General features: G+C 36.3%; 1 protein-coding gene across 9 annotated transcripts in view; it reads right to left on the bottom strand.

Moving 5' to 3' along the window:
* tspan18a (tetraspanin 18a) overlaps positions 1-21,232 on the bottom strand; it is a 58,066-nt gene that overhangs the window by 12,289 nt on the left and 24,545 nt on the right. For 2 of the 9 annotated variants that reach the window (XM_087259112.1, XM_087259110.1), the window contains 3 exons: positions 18,380-18,445; positions 6,198-6,276; positions 1,537-1,632 (listed from right to left, as the gene is read on the bottom strand). In XM_087259112.1, the coding sequence (XP_087115238.1) occupies positions 1,537-1,599 (63 nt within the window). In that variant the 5' untranslated portion in view covers positions 1,600-1,632; positions 6,198-6,276; positions 18,380-18,445. Of the gene's footprint in view, positions 1-1,536; positions 1,633-1,806; positions 1,898-6,197; positions 6,277-18,370; positions 18,446-21,232 lie in introns of all 9 variants that reach the window. The other 7 variants (XM_087259107.1, XM_087259106.1, XM_087259108.1 and 4 more) reach the window with 4 other exon arrangements.

Raw genomic sequence — 21,232 nt, 5'->3', positions numbered from 1 at the left:
CGCATGATTATTGATGTGCTCTGACATCCAATCCTTTCAGAAATGGACAAACTAGTAAAGTGCAAAGATACAAATTATTTTTCAGCAAACTAAAACATGAACAAATTGCCATGTTTAACTATTATCATCACCTTTTGGACTCTTATGAACTCGGAATGACGGAAATACTTTCTGAAAGAGACTACATGTGCTGGTGAAGATTAATGATTAAGATGAGAGGTTTTCACTGACTGTGAGCTATATATTGCATGTTGTTTTTGAAGCCAAATAAGACTAAATGTATGATGTGTGTAGTTTTTCTGTAATCGGTAACATATCGAAGAGTGTAAGGGTCTGTATGTGTACATATATGTTGCATTTATTTATTTATTTACACAATCATTGATCTGCAGTTATAATCAAATTATGTTCATAGAAAGGTTAGTCATGAACATTTATACACAAGTATTTATGTGTATAAAGCGTCTGTTTTGTGAAAAGTGCTTCTCATATGATATGTGAACAACCCATACAGCTTTACTGTAGACATTTCCTTGAGCGAAAATGACGTTGACTGAAACTTTCTGACTTACACCACGCCCACCATTGGTACCCTTTTGGCAGTGGAAATGCAAGCCTGATAAAGGTGACACGTACCAAACTGTACAAGTCAGTGGAAATGGGCCATAAGTGTATGGCAGCGTCCGAAACCTTCCATACTATACAGAACGCTAAAATCAGTATGCGAGCCAAGTAGTATGTCCAAATTCATAGAATTTGAAAATCAGTATGCGAGAAGTACTCGGATGACTTTCTAGTTCCGGTGAGATTCTGGAGTGCGCATCTCATGCACGCTGCGCTATCCCATGATGCCCCATGAGCGAATTCATGAATGGGAGTGAAGCGACACAATTGACGCAGGTGGGTCGCGTGACCTTGACAAAATGGCGGATGTAGTACGTCCGAATTCCATTCATACTTTTCACATTCATACTTTATAGAACGTACTTTTCTAATGGCTGAGTAGTATGTATAAACTCAAATGCAGTACCTACTGAGTAGTAGGCGGTTTTGGACGCAGCCTATGTCTAAAGCTTTTAACTTTAATTTTTTTTACAGCTTTTTAATTGAGGCTATTTTGTGTGGTAAACCTTCAGTGCAGTGCCAAAAGAGTGTAGTTTGAAAATGTGATGTTAGAGTGTTACGACTAAATGCATAACTAATCATGTGCTTCATATCCACATACTTTGAACAGTTACAAAACCCTGAAAATATCAACTGTAATTTCAGCATTTGAGTGGGATAATGTCAAACAGCCAATTGCCAACAGACGTCCTGAAGAAGAGACCAGTTCCTACCTTAATAGCTCTAATACTCTATTTAGGAGACAAACTTCAGCGTCAGTTTATAATATTTTATTCAAGACATAGTCACGATCGATAGTATGTGTTTCTAGTGAAGAAGATTGTGTTTACTCAGGCTTTCAAAAGACCCAGGGTTAACGTTTTCAAAGCCCTTGAGTGTTTCAAGTGAAAGTAAAAGAAAGAGAGCACTCACAAATATGAAGAAGTTGAAGATGAACATGAGGTACTTGATACAGCTCAGACAGTCCCCCTCCATGCTTGTGCCTCTTGCTGAAGCTTCTCCCTGCCCCTGCAAAAGCATCGTGACAAACAAAGAGAGCTGTTACTCGCAAAGGTCACATGATCCGTTTAAAGATGATTCTGTGAGTCAGTGACTTGAGGGCTTTTGTGTTTTAAGCTCGATAAGTCAGATCATTTAGTAATTTTGTCACTTAAATAATACACTGGCATTGACAAAACGCACATTGACTGACATATTGTGTTGAGGCGTTCCAGATGAATAATGTTGCATTATGTAGCTCGGAGAATGACTGGCAGCTCCTGTAATCATATGCCTGGAAATGCGACACAAAGATGGACGTAAAACAGAATTCACAAATTTTTCTCGATAAAAACATTTCACACTGACTGGTCATGCATGTCACATGCTGACTCGACCTACACGGTGAGTTGTTTGCAAAGGGAAATATGGAGGAGGAGTAGTGAAAACGGGCAGCTTGGTTTAAAAACACCAGCAGGACTGCTGGAGCACATTTGCTCATCTTCACACCAAGACCGACACACAGCCAGCTAAATAAACATGTCCTTTCAGCACTCCAGACCGCAAGCTGTGTGCCCCGATCCCTCCATGAATTCATCTGAGCACTCTCAGCTCTTTTCTGCTCATATGCTCCAGGTGTTTTCAAATGCTGCTCCATCACCTGCGCTTCTTTAATGATGCAAATTTCCCTTTGCTGTGCTGCAAGACAACAAAGGGTGCACAAAAACACTATTAGAGGGTGCTAAAGCAACATAATGAGTGGTCGAATTAGAATCAGGAAACCCAAAATTAATGACCATTTTTATCCTGCCCTGCATTTGCACTCACTATTTCAGCTGCACGTTGATATTTGTTGGGTGTTTTCGCCCCTAGTCTTTTTAGACTAATAAGGTTGATGGTAAGTGCTCCCTCTGTGAAAAATCTAAAGTGTCCCTCGCTGACAATGCACTCTCTATAATTACAGGCCATTAGGGGAATTTAGGTTAATGAAGGTACAGTTCTACATTAGTGCATTGGGTGCTGTGTTCACTTCCCTCAGGTGGCTGACTGTCTCAAAATCTGGCCCTTGAGATCAGGTGGAGCAGTACTCCGTATAATAACAGAGGGACTCTCATATTTTCTGCTGGCTATGACCATCCAGTGTCTCGGCTAGTCTTCTGCAGCTGTGGTCCCTGTAAAAATAGCTCCGAACAGCTGGGCGATTTCACGGGAGCTGACGGTAGATGCCGTGGCAGCGAATAATTCCACCTCTCTTCTCACGGAACGGATCTGGCATAATTCAATAATCCCCTCAGCCTGGGTTCTCCAAAGTAATTTCCTGTGCAAGGCTGCGAGTCAGTCAGGTGTTATAAGTGGCGGAAAGGAAAGGTACCTCGGGAGCCCTGCTAAACTCAGTTAACCCGCAGGTGGAAAAGCAGTTGCATTTGTAAGCGTGCAGAAGGGTTGGCCATTTTAGACTTCTTAGATGAAGTCCACGATCTCAGAAGGTTAGAAGGCTCAGCTCACAAGTCATAAAGCCATTATCACACAGCCACAGCTGACTTTTTTATGAAGGTCTTTAAAGCAGACATCACAATCCAGACAATCCAATAATGGGCAAAAGGAGTCGTATTACATCAATTAACTGGCCCTGAACTATTTCAGTTTGTCTCTTAGTTATTTTAGTCATCAGTGCTGCTTTGTTAAAAGGACATCTGAAGGGCTCCAGGCTACATGTAAAGTGGTCACAAATTCTACACAACACTAATTTATGATGATGGTTTTACAATGAAAATCTAGTCGCCCATGGCATTGGTTGTTTTGCTGTCTATCTATGAGGTTGCACTTAATCATGTCTATAGATTGCATGCTGGTGTTTCCAGCTGGTTAAAATAAATAACACTGTGTGAGCTATTGTGTTCATGAACAAATGACTTGCTATCATTCAGTTTCTTTAAATGAGGTCATTAAAACCATTAATGAACAGGCTAAAAATGAAATATTTGCGATGTGTTTGCTAAAAACATTTATGACAACCATGTATTTTTCTGTGCCTGCAACTATGCTTGTTCTAGCTCCGTTTTCTCAGTTTTTTTTTTTAATGCAGCAATTGATGCAATGCCGTGTGATGAAGTTAAGTGGTTTGGAAAGCTGTTTAAATATAAAATGCCATGTATGTCTAAAAAGAAATATAAGAACGCAACTGTAATCTGTGCCAATAGCCTAGTAATTAGTGCTCCAACCCGAGTTTGATTCCCAGCTCATGGTCCTTTGCAGATTCTTCCCCTAGCTCAGCTTCTAACACTTTCCTGTCTGCAAATCTCCATGTTCCACTTTTCATGTATGTTTCCTCTGGATGCTCTGGTTTCCCCCGCAGTCCAAAGACATGCGTTATAGGTGGATTAAATAAGCTAAATTGGCTGTGGTGTATGTTTGTGAATGTGGGAGAGTATGGATGTTCCCCAGTGCTGGGTTACAGCTGGAAGGGCATCCACTGCGTAATAGCATGTGCTGGATAAGTTGGTGCTTCATTCCACTGTGGCGAACACTGATTAATAAAGGGACTAAGCCGAAAAGAAAATGATTTATTCAGCATGATGAAATCTAGTAAATATCTAAGGAAAGTTATTTTGTGCTAATCCAATCTGATAGTAATAAAGAACTGTTAGTTGTAATTAAATTGACATATTCACCACACAATTGTATTATAATAGTAAAGAAAAAAACAGACCAAGAATTGTAATCAACAATGCTTACTACAGCAAAAAAATAGGAAATAAAGCCCCGTTCACACTGCACTTTTTGCCTCAAAGATTTCCATTCATAGGCATGCGAATCCCGTAGACCAGGGGTGCCCAAAATTCTTTGTATAAAGGGCCAAAAACCAAACATCACGGATAGCTGTGGGCCAAAGATAATTACACTAAACTGTTTTACATTACAGCTGCTATGGATAATGTCCTAAATCATTTTTATAATATTTAAAAACAAAAAGAAAAACATTACTTTGAATCGTACTAACGCAATATAACTTTTTCAATGATAACTTATTGCTATAAAAACACAAACAAGCATATTTATAATAGTGAAGTTTAATGCTGAATACAGAAGTCAAGCAGAATCTGCTTTTGCCTTGATTTTGCTCCCTAAAGTTTTTTGCATTGTCACCTATGCATCAGGTGACAGTATGTACATTTTAAACTAAATTATAGCATTTAAATCGAAACATTTAGTGTAGATTAACAAACAAATAAAAGCTTACATTAAATTTAAAAAACAATCTCTAAACCATCACCATCATTTGCTTTTGTTCAGTTAAAGCTCAAATTTCACACTCTTAAGGTGTTTGCTCATTGAACTACAAAAGGAAACCTCAATACTCCGTCTTATTAATTCCAAAGGGACCTCTTGAACTGTATAGGGGAGCACTGTGAGAGCAGTAGATGAGAGTCAATGACCGGGGAGATAACGGGGCAGGATTGAGCTATGAATTCAGCATCCTGTTACAGAAAAGAACCAATCACGCTCCGCTTCTGCCTCTCATAGAATAAATCAACCTGTCTCAGCTGCCTGGAGCAATCGGAGCATACACATCAAGTGTTTTCACATAGCTCTGGCAAAACACTGGCTTCACGTCTCCCTCATCCATCACAAGACAGCCTCCAACTGGGAGGCAGAGCTCAGAGACAGACAGTATGGAGGATCTTCTTCATCCACTCCTCACACTGCTTGTAAACACTGGTTATAAGCTATCTGAGTGCATTGTGAGGACACTGCTCTTCAAACCATCTGGGCATGTTTTGTCTCAGCTGGCCTTATGAGATCCAGCTCTGGTGTAAGATCTTTCCATCTGTTCGCCTTCTTCTGGTTGTGAAGTACAAACTGCTCATCAAGCAATAGCATTAGGCAACATGTTGCAGATTAAAAGATTATCGTGTTTTCCAACTACACACTGTGACAACTCTATTTTGGGGATGGACTCCACACCCACCGACCGCTTTTGCTGAAGCTTTGCTGTCTTTGTCAGAGGTCTGTAATGCTCTCTGATTAAAAATGGAAGAAGGGGCGTCTGACTAAATGACTGCCTCTGACATTTCTCTCTGATGTGAATTGCAACCCCCGTTTTGACAGCAAATCAATCTGAAGTTCAGCAAAATAAGAACAAGAATACCACAAACTTCCCAAAACTGAGATGCTATGGTGTTACAAGATACTTCACGTGTGTTTATTGGCATCTTCAGTGAGAGTAAGGCCCAAATCCTGCTTCACTCCTTAAATCATTTCCTAACAGCATCTTGTGACGAACAAAATTCAAGTGACAAGCAGTTTAGTTGTCAGCTGTCCTGACATTTTAACCCCTATCTTATTATGCTAACAACACTGTATTTGAATGGTTCTAAAGTTGGGGTTAGGGATTAGGGGAGTTCAGGGCACAATTACAGCATCCTATCACATGCCTCCCATATGAGAATTTCAACATATTGGCTCATCCTGAAAACGTAGCCCTATAAACATTTCTGAAGATCATTGATTATGTAGCTAGAGGTAGTGTGGCTGCATTTCGTCTTTAAAACTAATGATATAGGGAAGTATGCACTGTTCTTTTTCATGCTTACCAGCTGACCCGTTGCCTCTGTATGGATAGCTTTCCCTCTGTTACCATGTGTCCAGTAGTTCGCTATATAGGTTGGCAGACTTGAGACGCAGAAAGAAGTTGACCATGACGATGGGGTTAGAGTCAGGTGAAGAACGGTTCCAGAGGGTGGGTAAGACAATAACAGAAACCAAAAATAAAATAAACAAGTAAATAACAGGGTGAGAACGTGGTAAAATCTGAAAGCATGGTAAAAATTGTTTTCTGGATTCCTTTTTAAAAAACGTTGGTTGGGTTTTAGGAAGAGGGTGGACAGGTCAATCGGTGCTTTTTAAAATATTATTGGTTGGGTTTAGTGAAGGAGGAGGTTCAGTCAGACGATCAATTAGTCAGTCAGTCAGTCGACAGCAGCTTCTGGTGGATTTACGCAAGAACAGCAGGCGCGAATGTTACTCGTAATAGAAATATAAGGTTTTAAAAAGCATACACAGCGGCCTCTGATTGATTCGCGAAAACAAAAAACTGCAAAAATCACACCTCTCCAAAAATTTATATAGGGTGTTGCATTAAAAAATCTGTGTGTGTCTGTTTCCCCCGTCTCTCTCTCTCTCTTCACCCGCTTTTGCTCTCATCACAGGTCCCGCCCTAACTAGGTCTGCGACGTCACTGGGGATTGGCTGGAGTAACGTCTGGCTTCTTTTAAAAGATGGAACGATCAGGAAGAGCGGGGAGGGAGTTGGTTGGTGTATGGTTGTGAAATTGAACTGTTGTTGTAAACATATTGTTAGCCACACTTGTTGGTTGTGTATATCTGTGGTGTGTGTAATTTAGATTTTTGTGTTGTTGTGATCCCTCCAATGTTTCTCCCCCCTCCTGGAAGATTTGTTTTAGACTTTGTCACTGTCACTGTAAAAATATTGTATATAACACGGTTCGAAGCAGTTCGTGTTGGATTTCACACTTTTTCGAACCGTGTATATACAATATTTTTACAGTGACAGTAACAGTAACAAACAAAGCCAAAAACAAATCTTACAGGAGGGGTTTGACAGGGGCGACAGTTTCAGAATGAGCCAGGGTTGCAGAATTCACAACATTAGCACAATCTTATGGGTATATTTTGTCATCAAGATGGGATGCTACTTCTTGAATTAAAGGCAGGGCAATCTGATAAGGTATAGCATATCGACAGAACGGGCACCAGACACAATATGACAGAAACATTTGGTACCACAGCCATCCAGAAGCACATAATAGTGCACTTCACTTCCAGCAAAAAGAATAAGTTTTCCAATCCAATTAATAAACATTAAATCTAATTAATATTATGAAAATACATGCAGAAGACTGGTGTTTTTGGTCAAAAAATGCCTTTCAACATAGAGAAGTAGAAATACTTAAAAACATGACTACTTTAGTAGTAGTTTTTTTCTTAACTACTATCAATTGTAACATCTGTGTAACAAGATGTTAGACAAATAGATCTTCGAACAATGATTTTTCATTTTAGAAATTTTCCAGAAACGTAGGTATGTTTGATATTAATAATGGTTTTAATGACTAATTATCATTTGGTTAAGGTATATTTTATTTGGGGGGAAAAGAGCAACAATTTGATTTTTAGATGAAAGTGTTATACTGTAAAACTGAAAAAGTTAAGGTAACTCAAACAATTTGAGGAAACCGAGTGCAACAAACCATTTTAGGTAAAAAACTAATCCTAATGAGTATTGTGACCTTATTTCATTTGAGTAAACAAATCAATGTGAGCACAGTAAAACCCAATGAATGAAGAGAACTCAAACCAACTGAAACCGATTGCTACAAACCATTTTAGTAATAATCTATAAGAGTACTGCGAAGCACAAAGTGGTAACATTTTAGCTTTCTTCAACCTAATTTAAGTCAAATAGGTCAAATGATGTACAGTAAATGTTGAAATATTTTTCATTTGTGGATGAAGTAGTGTTTGTCTAAATACCTTTGCATTTGCTAATAATGTGGTTTACTAACAAATCTGCACACACTGACTACTGTTAATGCTTTAATGACAATAACCAACAGAAATGTAATCTCTTGTGCACTGTAAAAAGAAACAATTTAACAAATTTGTCATATTCTAAGAAATACAAACCATGCAGCATGCTTTTAACTTTTCTTAGAGGTATGTATGCCAGCATGGGGCTGATTTCAGTAGAATATATTGTGCTTCAAACACTTTAACACTGACATTTAGAAGAAATACAAAGAGAGAAATTGCTCAAAGTTAAAGCCCTATTTCAATAGTGCCAGACTTCTTTATACTTTAAAATCTTTGTTCACACTGATGAAATGATTTTGGAATTGACAATGCTGAAAGAGAGCAATATACTGTGAACGCCCGATCAGACAAAAACATTAATAAGCCAGATATAAAGTCCCACTATTTGTCAGAAAGAACCTATTGTTATAACTGCACTGACCTTTCATTATCTAGTCCTTTTCATGAAACCAAGTTGATATTTTTGGCATACGTTCCTGAACTGAGCCTGACCTAGTAAAGATTGAATTTTTTCCCCCTGGAGAGTCCCTTCGTTCTCTTCCAGATCTTCATTTCCAAGCACCTGAAACTGAGGTCAAGCTGCTATTGCTTTTACCTTTGAAGATTAGCCACTGCAACAAATAACTTCAAACGAATGCTATGGCACGAAATTAAATAGACACAATAATATACTATTTTCTTATTATGACATTAAATTCACAGAAAACGAAAAGAAAAAACATGGTGAAGGAAAAAAAAATCCATATTAAAGAACAGAAGTCAATGGCTGCCGCGCGAGGTGATCTGAATGCTAAGCAGACACATAAAGTGAATTTATAGGATATCCCGCTCCTCTGTAGACAGTTGCTGAAGCCCTTGGGAAGCGGCTGTTTGAGTTCCCATCTCATGTGGCATCAGCACATACATCATAACCTCTGTGTTAATGAACAGCTCTGTGGTGCGGAACCAGTCAGTCAATGAATGCAATTCTGCTTCTCAAAAGAGTATATTGAACTAAAGGCACTCAGCTTAAAGTAATAATAATTTACATTAAAAATGGTTTGCTTTTCTGAGCTATGCCATACAAAATGATGCCAATTTTTCACTGTAATATAGCTATTTTCAGAGCATGCATCGGTAAACTTTGCCATTATTTATGACATTCCTTTCGCCTTCAATCATGCACGGGTCTCTGGACTCTAGAGCAATGTGTATCTGAGGATGATATTTCTGCAGAGTGATGCCTATGTATCTAATTATGTCAAAAGCTTAAGCTACCCAAAAGAGATGCTTACAGCAGTGCTACAGGCAATCAATGCATTTAGGGTAAGAATCGATTTGTTGATTAGTTGCTACATTGATATTCTCACTGCCTCTCCTGAGATTAGGGTTGTGATACTTTAAAGCACGTACCAAATATGCAATAGAATTAGTATGTGGCAACATTTTTGTATCTATATACAATTGAAGTCAAAATGATTAGCCCTCCTGTGATTTTTTTTCCCAAACATTTCTCAAATAATGTTTAACACAGCAAGGAACTTTCCACAGTATTTCTTATAATATCTCGTAATAAGTCTTATTTTCCTTATAAGTCTTATGTTTTAAAATTTGTAAAAAATATTTTAAGGACAAAATTATTAGCCCCTTTAAGCTATATTTTCTTTCGGTAGTCTACAGAACAAACCATTGTTATACAATAAGTTGCCTATAATTACCCTAACCTGCCTAGTTAACCTAATTAACCTAGTTAGGCCTATAAATGTTACTTTAGGCTGTATTGAAATGTCTTGAAAAATATATAGTAAAATATTATTTACTGTCATCTTGGCAAATATAAAAGAAATCAGTTATTGGAAATAAGTTCAAAAATTATTATGTTTAGAAATGTGTTGACAAAACTCTTCTTTACGTTAAACGAAATTGGGGAAAAAATAAACAAGGGGGAAAAAATAAACAAGGGGACTAATAATTTAGGGGGGCTAATAATTCTGACTTCAACTATATACATATACACAGTATATATTATATATAATAATAAGCACAAATTTATAAGTAATAATACACTTAAAAATGTTTGTCTAATATGGTAGGGGTGTAGCCGTATTCAACTGTATTGTACAGTGAGTTCTGAATGAGTCAAATAGGCTCACTTTCTATATTCAAATATATTTTTGCTTCCATGTATTCTATAAATAAAACTGCCACTTTTCTAATTAAATAGCATAAATATATATATATTTTAAACCCGCAGGCTAATTAACATATTTCACAATCTAAATCATAATATTAAATAAGTAATCCTATTTATTTTTAAATAATATTTATTTTTTATTCAAGACTGTATGGTATAGTTAATGCCACATGAACTGTAATGTGTTTTATATTGGTAGTTCATTTTGAAATAAAAATAGCAAAATATTCCATTTTCACTGGAGGATACAGCTGTGATGATGAGGTGAGCACTGAGGAAACCCAATTGCTCCTCCATAACATTGGGTACAAGTGATACAAGTGTATCTATAGCAAAGAACGGCAAATAAGCAGATATTATAATAATTTATTGATAAACACACACCTTCTTTCTTTCTCGCTCTGCACAGCTGTGGTTTGCTGATCAAATGAAAAACAAAAGAGGGGAGGAGCTGAATTCTGCCACTATTTTCATATAAAATTTAAAGAGAAATGAGGCAAAAATTTAGCTCATCAGCTAATCACAAAAGTTTTAGGGGGGCTGAGTAGAAATATAGGGGGACTACAACCCCGCTAAAATAGGCCTAGCAACGCCCATTGAACAAACCGTCGTTATACAATAATTTGCCTAATTACCCTAACTTGCCTAGTTAACCTTATTAACCTAGTTAAGCCTTTAAATGTCACTTTAAGCTGTATAGAAGTGTCTCGAAAAATATCTAGTCAAATATTATTTAATGTCATCATGGCAAAGATAAAATAAATCAAGTATTAGAAATCTCTCCATTAAAACAGAAATTGGGGGTAAAATATAGGACTAATAATTCTGACTTCAATTTTATATATATATTATATTATATATATATATATATATATATATATATATATATATATATATATATATATATATATATATATATATATATATATATATATATATATATATATATATATATATATATATATATATATATATATATATATATATATATATTTATATATTTATATATTTATATATATATATATATTTTTTTTTTCCTTTATATATATATATATATATATATATATATATATATATATATATATATATATATATATATATATATATATATAATAAAAAAGAAAATGTACTTGTAAATTTAAAACAAAATATAATGGAAAAAAATACAAATGAAGGAAAAATTTCAGTAAAAAGTTGTAAAATGGTGCATGCAAGTGAAAGTAGAACAGAAACCTGATTTTTGTGATTAACTGGTTTCTGAATATGTGAGAAGTTTATTAAATGCAGCAAACTAATCCAGACTGTAACCAGTAATCAGGCGCTAATCAAATTCATTGCAAAACAGTCCAATCAAGCAAATAAAGCTAAATGAATGATAATCACAAAACAGGTGTGATATTTAAAACATTAATCAAAACAGCAGGCGATAATTATTGACAAAAGCCTTTTAAAGGAAGGAAAGCTTCTAGATTGATAGATAATCTGTTTTACAGATTTCCTTCCCCTGATAGTTAAGCATCTATATTATCTCAGGTATAGGTTGTGCAATTTTGGGTTTACTGAGAAATGTGGATGTGCTGAGATATGTGAGTGAGCAGTACTGCATCAACTCTATTCATCTAACATCTAACTATTATTCATTCATTCATCCATTCATTCATTCATCCATTCATCCATTCATTCATTCATTCATTCATTCACCTTCCTTCACCTTGGTCCATTATTTATCAGTTGTCGCTACTGAGGAATGAACCATTAACTATTCCGGCATATGTTTTACACAGTGGATGCCCTTCCAGCTGCATCTCAGTACAGGGAAACACCTATACACTTCTTCACACATGTACTGCTACATTATTGCCAATTTAGTTAATCAAATTAACTTATGGACTGAGCCACTATGCTGCAAAAATTATTATAACTTTGTTAAATTTGGTCTGATTTAATTAATAACTTCTTTTTATTTCTAAACCATGTGCTGCAGTTTAAAAGCAATAAAAATTATGTATACAATCTGCTGCTGTTTAGACACCAATGGAAAAAGGGTTCTTTGCATTTCAAAAAAGGATTGAGTAACTTTACTTTTATTAATTATTAGAAGCTCAAAATGCAACATATTAATAGATAAATCATTCACAATAAGATGTGTGAACACAGAATTCTATTTAAATCTTTAACTATGTATATGTAAAAAACAAACAAACTTTGATTTGATGAATAATTCTTTTTTTATCTAGCACAGTCCCATTGGTATTCAGGAGCTGTTACTCTGAACCGCACAAAATGCTATGACCTTCAAATGATGTGCTTTGACTCAGACGTTAGGTCAGACAGACAACAATGATTTTTTTTTTTAAGTGAAAACGCTGACACTAAAATACACCAGAAATGTGTACACTGAAAATTCACCTAGTATAAGTCCATATAGCATGACATTATGGAGGACAATGATATAGTGGAAATATCATGACAACCAGTCAAATCACATCAAAAGTCTAATCAAAAAAGAAATAATTTTTAAAAATGCTGCAAAAATCTAATAGGATATAATAAACATGAGGAATTTATTTTAAAATGCATAAATTGAAATGAAAAACTCTAGATACTTAAAAAGTTAAACAGTTAATAAATATTAGGCCATATATATGGACATTTTTATAAACAAAGTATTCTCTGATTTTACTGTGAAAAAAAATCTCTGTCCAAATAAAAACGCAAAAATGCACTGTGATGGGATTTGTGTGTGTTGAGCATCAGTTAAAACAACGTTAGCACCTGTCAGCTTTAATTGTGGGAAAAATGGGATCATTTTTTTGAGCTTTTGTTAGCTAATTTCATCTTACGGGTTTAAAATCATTTGGTGGGATCAAAAATCGGTGACGTAGCACAAATCTGCTAGTGGAGTGATGACACGTCGGTTTATCATTATTATTCCTAGTCGAGTTTTCTTATACTTATATATTCCTGAGAGCATGTGCAAGCAGGAAGGCAAAGCAAACCTGCCAAGCAGTGAGACCTAATATGAGACCGCATCTGCGAACGCCAAGCAGTATTTAGCCATTTGAGGGATGTAACGTAATGCATTTGTTTCCATGATTTATGGGGTTTGTTGCAAGTGTTTCCTTGCAATGCTGTCAGGGATGATACAACAAAGCTCTTGGTTTTGTATAGAAAGCTGTACGAGAATTGGAGAATGGAGGACTTTGTCTTTTATCAGTGGGGTTTGTTACCATTCAGACACATGGCCAATATCCGTGCTGCTGTTGTTTAAAATCCTCCAGATTACCAGCAGGGCTAATGGTTGGAATAGACAGGGCAAGAGACCTGCTGCACTGCTATACACTGTGTTTGCATTCAGACCCGGGGATTCAGGAGGAGATAAGTGCTCATTCGTAGTGTTTACATGATTATCATTATAATGATGTAACAAATTGTGGTTATGTTTATATGAAATTATGACTAACAAATGTAGCAGGGCATTACATTTCTGTTTATTTCTTTGCTTTTTAACTTTGAAAACTATAAAATCATGGGTCACCTCATGGTTTGTGTCTCATTTTGTGAACCAACAGACGACTGTTTTTCGCTCCCCTCTTTTCCCCCTGCTCTGCCAGCCACACCCACTGTTTCCTCTGCTCGCAGCACTCCACGCCCATTATGAAGCATTTTTTAAACAAAATTCTGAGGCAGACTTATACCGAAAGAGGGGGATTTCATGGCCTTTTAAGGGTCACCAAACGAAGAATTTAGTATGCATTGGTTGCCAACGTGCGAAATCTGCCTTATTCACATGTTCTGCATTTGGTGTGAACCCAGTTGTGTTGGCCAATCAGAAAGAAGAAAACAGCATGCATGCTAATGCCATGAGGTAAAAACTCCAGTTGTAGTGTCCACATGACCACAATTTACATAGTTTTAAAAAATCTTCACCCTGGCTGGAGTTTTTGGAACTCCATTTCAGTGATCCGAGTCTATTTTCGTGTGGACAAATAGCGAAATCGCACAGACAAAAAGTTTGGTTTTGAAAATACCGTGTTCACTTGGAAAGGGCTTTAGTTTATAGAGCAGTTTTCTACATTAAAATATTCATATTCCTAAAATAGGCTTTTCATTAAAATGTGAAGGACTAGACTTGATTATGGCTCAAGAAACATTTCAATTAAGTAATTATGGAATAAAATAATAAAAGAATGAAAATTTGTGTAATTCGTGTAATACAAGATTTTTTACCATTAATTTCGGTGCATCATAAATTAGTTATAGGCGGTCTCTCTCATTCTTTCTAATTTCCTCCAAATTCCTCTCTATGACAACGGAGAGAATAACAAGTCTGAAAACCTCGCAAAAAAGAGCAGTGCATGAACACTAACATCGTCTGAGTGTTCCAATAATGTTCCCGGCTCTAATTATTCTAAAAACAAGGAGGCTGTTGGTGTCGGAGGGCAACTGAGTGCTATCTGCTAACTGACAGACATTGAACTGTGCTGTTCTTCATCATCTCTAGAGGATACCAGTCACAGTCTGAGAACAAGACATCTGCCAGAAGACATCCAGTTCTTTCGACGACATGCTGAGAATGCTACAAACATGTACGAAAGCAGGGGAATTTTAAGTGCATGAAATGTTTGCATTCTAATAAACTTCCAGATTGCCATGACACTCTTTCTGGCATGCAACCTCGAAAATGCATGAATTTAGCAACGAAAATCTAAACATGATGGAAAAACTTGAACATTAGCTCTACTGAATGTCTGCTAACACCCCGTTGAGATAAGGTTTGACAGACGCCCAGAGCCAGAGGGAGGAAAAAAAGAGCAAAACTGGAAGGAGAAGTATTGATAAAAACCCCATTAGAAAATAGCCAGCAGGAAACCTTCTTGCACAAAACCCTTTACTCTTGCACAATCTGCTCTAAATAGCAACAATAACACGAAGGAAGCAATGCAGAACAGTGTTAAAACACTTCAGACTGCACTTCAGTTTAGAGAAAGTTTACAGTACTTTGAGTTCTTCAAAAAAATTTTGCACTTTTAGAGGAAGGAAAGGGGGAAGACAAAACAAGTTAAGAATGGGAAAAGGCTATTTTGAGGTACACAAAACCAGAGATTAAATGTATTCTTGTTCTTTTTGTACCTTCTAAGAAGGGCTGGATTTTTGTAAGAAGCCACAATATTCTCAGCCTGAGAACGACATTCTTTCAGTGTCTGAAGCTGCTGATAGATAAAACCATGGCAGTCTCTGCTAAAAAACTAAATTGAAAAAGTACTTTCTGATTGCTCTTCAAATGGAAAGTCCACAGTCTTTTCTCCCTTTGCTGTAATTTTCTTTTTTCAAGACTGTATGCTGAGAGCAGCTTTAGTTTTTTCTGATGCGTCATCTAACTGCACACACACACACACACACACACACACACACACACACACACACACACACACATATACACAAAACAATAAAAAAATGTAATTAAAGGTGCTGTATGTAAGTTTTTGACTCTAAAGCATAAAATGTCATAATATGTTTGCAGATATTTAAGAAACATGCCAAGTGAACATACTTGTTTATCTGAAAACAATGCTGAAGTCAGACATTCTGCTTTGAAAATGTGTTTTGCGTGCCGGAACTCTCAATTAATCAATTATATTTCAGCACCCCGGGTTGCCTTAGTGGAAAACCGCATTTTTCATTCATTCATTCAGGCTCTAAAAGCATGCGTCCATGACCGAAATGCGACCTCTGGTAGACATTAGCAGACTCCACAATGAGACGCAGATTCAGAGTTCCACATGAGGTTATTAATTAGCAAATAATATAAATATTACAAACGCAAACATTAGGTGAGCAGGTTACATTGTAATCTTGTGTCCTAACAACATGCTCCATGCTGAGATACGCTGCAGTGATGAGCAATTTGGCTGTTTGCACCAGACGAAACACGACAGAAATTTAAATACAGCCATTCTGAAGCACAGAATATGCACTCACTCACGAAATGGTAAGGTTTGTAATCCGATTAATACATAATAACCCTCTTTAACATTATTAAATGTACATGCTAAATCACTGTTATGTGTTGGTTTTAAGTCTAAAGTTCAATTTCAGACGATTTATTTTATTTTCAATATCTGAGGTGAACTCTCTGCTGCTATTTTCAGTAGTATGGCAATAAATGTTATGTAAAATAGCATTCAAACACACATTATTAGCATTTAACATTGAATAAAACTCACGAGGTGTTTCTGAGGAGATCATTGTCATTTTTCTGTTGTTCACCTGTAAGAAATAGAAGCCGTTTCTAATATATCAATTCGAAGTGTTGTTTAGAACAAAAACAAGTTTTAATATGGAAAATATTCTTTCTATCGGGTGCCTTTGCTTTTATTTAGAACAGGATTTAAATCACTCGCTCGTGTCCTCAATCTGGCACCCTGTGCTTGCATTTGTTTTTATCCAGGACTACAATACCTAGTTCAACCGCTGGGTGTCAAACTTACATACTGCACATTTAAAATGCTAGAATTTTAGTTTATAGGTGTATTATTTAGTTACTTTATTTTGATTTATTTAGTTTATAGTTTTGTTAACATGCTAAAAAATATCTTTTTTTAATAAACTGAAAAAAAAAATTTAACAAAAATTTGAGATCTAGTGGGCTAAAGGCACTGACACTTCTTTGCACATAATGCTTATTTATTACTAGAAAAAAACATTATTATAGAACAGTCAGATCCTAAAATACATTAATAAGTGGGTAAAACAGCACATGTACTGTTTTAAAGTAACCAAACAACAAATTTTAGTCATCATCATTCCAATCCATCAAGCTGTCACTCACAAAAAAATGGATTGCAATTATGAAACCTTAAGGATCCAATCAATTCCAAAACAAACAAAAAAAAAACAATAAATCAAACTCCATCTTACATGTTTTCTCATTCAAAAAGCCATTTCACTCTAATGAGACCATCACAATTTTCTGTTTCATGCCGACTGTTTTGAAAGATCAGGAGGAGCATTGACCATCACACGTCAATACGACTTGACAAGCATTAGAGACAAACTATTGATTTTTTTTTTCCAAGAAATGCTTTAGGGAGATGGAAAGTGTACTAAATTATATTGGGGAACATGTGGACAAGGATAAAAATAGCAACCAATGAATGAATAGGGTTTTATTAAAAGATGAGTGGGTAGATGGTTGTGGTGTTAGTGGTTGTAGGCTGCATTCCCAGTTTTCCAACATAGGCTCATTCTGAAAACGCACCCCATATACATTTCTAGAAATCGTGAATTATGTAGCCAGAAGTATACGGCTGCATTTTGTCTACAGGGTGGTTTGACACTTTTCCTTTTGTGTTTACCAGCTGACCGCTTACCACTACCGCTGTTACAAGTTTGTTCAGTAGCTTGCCATGTATGTTGACAGACTTGAGATGCAGAGTGGAGTAGACCACGAAGACAGGGTTTAAAAAGAAGGTAAGACTAAAGCAATAGCTAAAAATAAAAAAAACAATTAAACAAAAGGGTGAAAATGTGTTAAAATCTGAAAACGGGGTAAAAATCAGGCGAGGGCTTTTCTTTTCCTGGATTGCTTTTTAAAACTGTCAGTTTAGTTTAGGGAAGTGGATAGATGCTGGTCAATAGATGCTTTTGAAAACACTATTGGTTGGGTTTAGGAAAGGAGGAGGGTGGGTCAGTCGATCGGTCAACCAGTGGATTTACATGAGAACAGCAGGCGCGAATGGCACTCATGAGAGAACATCTTAAAAAACATACACAGCAGCCTCTAGTGGATTCACGAAAAAAAATTTGCAAAAAAGTAGCTCCTGGGACATATTTGAGAGAAATTTATATAGCGGTACGTTTTCAGAATGAGCCTGGGTTTCAGTTTTCAAAAGGGAACGTGTGAATTTTCATGCTGACCTTAGTGACAAGAGCCATCAGATTTTGATGCATGATTAAAAATGATCAAAAATCACCATACCATATGTACCTGTAAATGTCTCTCCCTTCCAGCTGTTGCCTTTTCTGAAATCTGCTCCACACTTCTTCTCTGCGACTGTGGATAAATGTGCATAAAATAAAGACAGTCATTATAGGGCATATACTTTCATATGAGAATCACAAATGCCGTGGAATTACTTTCTCCAATCCCTTTAAAACATCAGCATCTATACATCATTTTAGTGCTTCAGCCTGGATCCCTTCTGCAACAAGAACTTCCAACTAAGACTGTAAGCTAACAATCTGACCTTGAGATCATTGGTGGCAAACATAAACAAAAAAGAGACCCTTGCAATCGGTTTAACCTTCAAGCTTGAAGATGCTTTCTAACTCTTCCGAGACGCAGAATATCATTAAAGCTTTGATAATCAGCTAGGAGGCCACACTACTAAAACAATACACTAAGGCTCTTGTGTCCTGAGCACTTAATGCACTGTGGAAAACTCTTTGTCAGCCTGTACCCTCGGAGCACAGAGCATGGAGAGCAGATTAGCCGTACTGGAGAGTTCGTATAGGGCACGACGCTAAGGGACTAAAATGTTCATCCGTTTCCATGGCAACAAACAGAGAGGAAAATGGAGTACCAATAAAACATTGCAGGAAACGGTCTGAGGTGTGCAGAGCCGACCAGATCACATCAAAAGTGTGGTAAAGCCAAACGCTCTAAAGAACAAGAAAGAGGTGGCAAAATATAAAGCTTAAGTACGTCGGCCTGAGAGATTTCTGTTGCTGATTTGAACAAAACCTGAAAATATATGAACAAATACTTTTTTAATACAATTTTGTGTGTGATTTTCAACCTGATATACTGTATATACTACAAAATATTGACGATAAATAATAGTAAAAGTAACACATTTAATAAAGTGTAACAAAACAAGAAATACATGCTGATTTTCATCTAGTTTATGTTTATTGTAGTAAAGGCCATGAATGTAGATTTTGTAGTGTAACCTAGCAGAATAACTTAAATAAAAAACTGTTTATAAACTAATTCCTCAACACTTACCACCTTCATCTTACACATACAGATACTGATTTTTAGTATTATTTTCCTATACAACACTTTACTCAGCACAATTCCTCTCAGGTGTTGACTGTTTGTTTTTCAGTACCTATTTGCAGTTTTTTTACATGTCCTAAAAAATTCATTGAAAATGTAAAATTCAAATTCTATATTAGTAAAAATTTTTCCAAAGATAAATAAAATCAGTTTCAGACAACAGCTTCATCACCTTGCCCTGAACTTCGCGCCAAGCATGTCACCAAATTTACTGCCCATGTGTCACACAGAGATGAGATATACACCTTTATAAAAGACAACAAAGTGACTATTTCTAAACGCAACCCAGGCTCATTCTGAGTGATTATGTACCCCTATATATATATTTCTGGAGAGTGCGAAATACGTCCCAGGAGCTACATTTTTTTGCAGTTTTGGCCATTCTCACCAGCCCGTCTTGTGTAAATCCACTAGAGGGCGCGGTCAACTGACTAAGTGACCGATCAACCGACCCACCCTCCTCCTTCCCTAAACCCAGCTGATAGTGTCCTCAAAAGTACAGATTGACCCGCCCACCCACTTCCCTAAAGACTACCAACCACATTTTTAGATTTTACCACATTTTCACCCTGTTGTTTACTCTTTTATTAAATTTTTTGGCTTTTGTTTTTGTCTTATCTGCTTTTTGGAACCATTCTTCACCAGACTCAAACCTTGTCATCATGATCAATTTCTCTCTGCGTCTCAGGTCTGCTGACGTACACAGCGAGCCACTGGACAAACTGGTAACAGCAGGAAAGCCGTTCATACAGAGGTAGGCACTGGTAGCTGGTAGTCAGCTGGTAAGCGTGAAAAACAATGGCATCATACTGCCTCATAACATTTATTTTAAAGCCATACATAGCTCTGGCTGCTTAATTTGCGATCTCCAAAAATTTATATAGGGGTACATTTTCAGAAGGATACTATCCATCCTAAATAGTATTTGAAAATAGAATTAGTGTGTCCCAAATAATTTTATGTTGAAAAGAGTATGTCAAAGGTTCCCGGATGGTTTACTACTTCCAGTCCGATTTCACTATTAACTGTGCTTTTATTCGTCACAGTTAATTAATCGTAAAGGCTTCTCTAAGCCGCATTTCTGTTTTATAGAACAAAATGAAACTGCTGCAATTAAACAAAGTTGTGCCAAGTTGCCAACTTTGCGCTAGTTTAAAGTTCCAAGTATTATATATTATGTTAGATTAATTATTATTAAAATTGATTATGTACGCATGAACGCAGATGGCAACAACAGTTAATCTAAATAGCTACTTACCTAATATAAAACTTGAATTTACATTAGACGTGATAACTGTGAAAGCATGATTATTCTTCAGACTATATAATAGCACAACCAAAATCTAAAATTGTTGCATCCATAATTGTTTTGCAGTTCAAAAAATAACATATGAATGTGTCTGAATGTAGACGAAGCCTACTTCAGCAATGCACTGCTTTTGTTGTGCTCTTGTAAAAAAAAAAAAAAAATCTATTGTATAATGCAATGATATTATGTAGTTTCAAAATACAACATATTAACATTTTAATGTAGAAAAAGCCAACATGGGTGTCTTCATGAAAAATAAAGCAAATGGGCTCTTATATGCAGTTGTGTTATCACTCATACAGTATAGCAAGTCCTATCTCTCCGGCCCTTCGTTTGGGATGCTTTTCATGAACCAGTCCCCATGACAAACTAATTGAATAGCCCTGCTCTAACCGCTGATATTACCCACAGTACATTGCATGTTGGACATGAATTCGATTAGAACTACAAACATGGGTGAAAAGTGTAAA

This window comes from Danio rerio, chromosome 7 (assembly GCF_052040795.2).
Source record: "Danio rerio strain M-AB ecotype USA chromosome 7, GRCz13ab, whole genome shotgun sequence".
NCBI lineage: Eukaryota > Metazoa > Chordata > Actinopteri > Cypriniformes > Danionidae > Danio > Danio rerio.
Note: the sequence above shows the minus strand (reverse complement) of the source record. Positions and strands in the feature narration are given on the sequence as shown.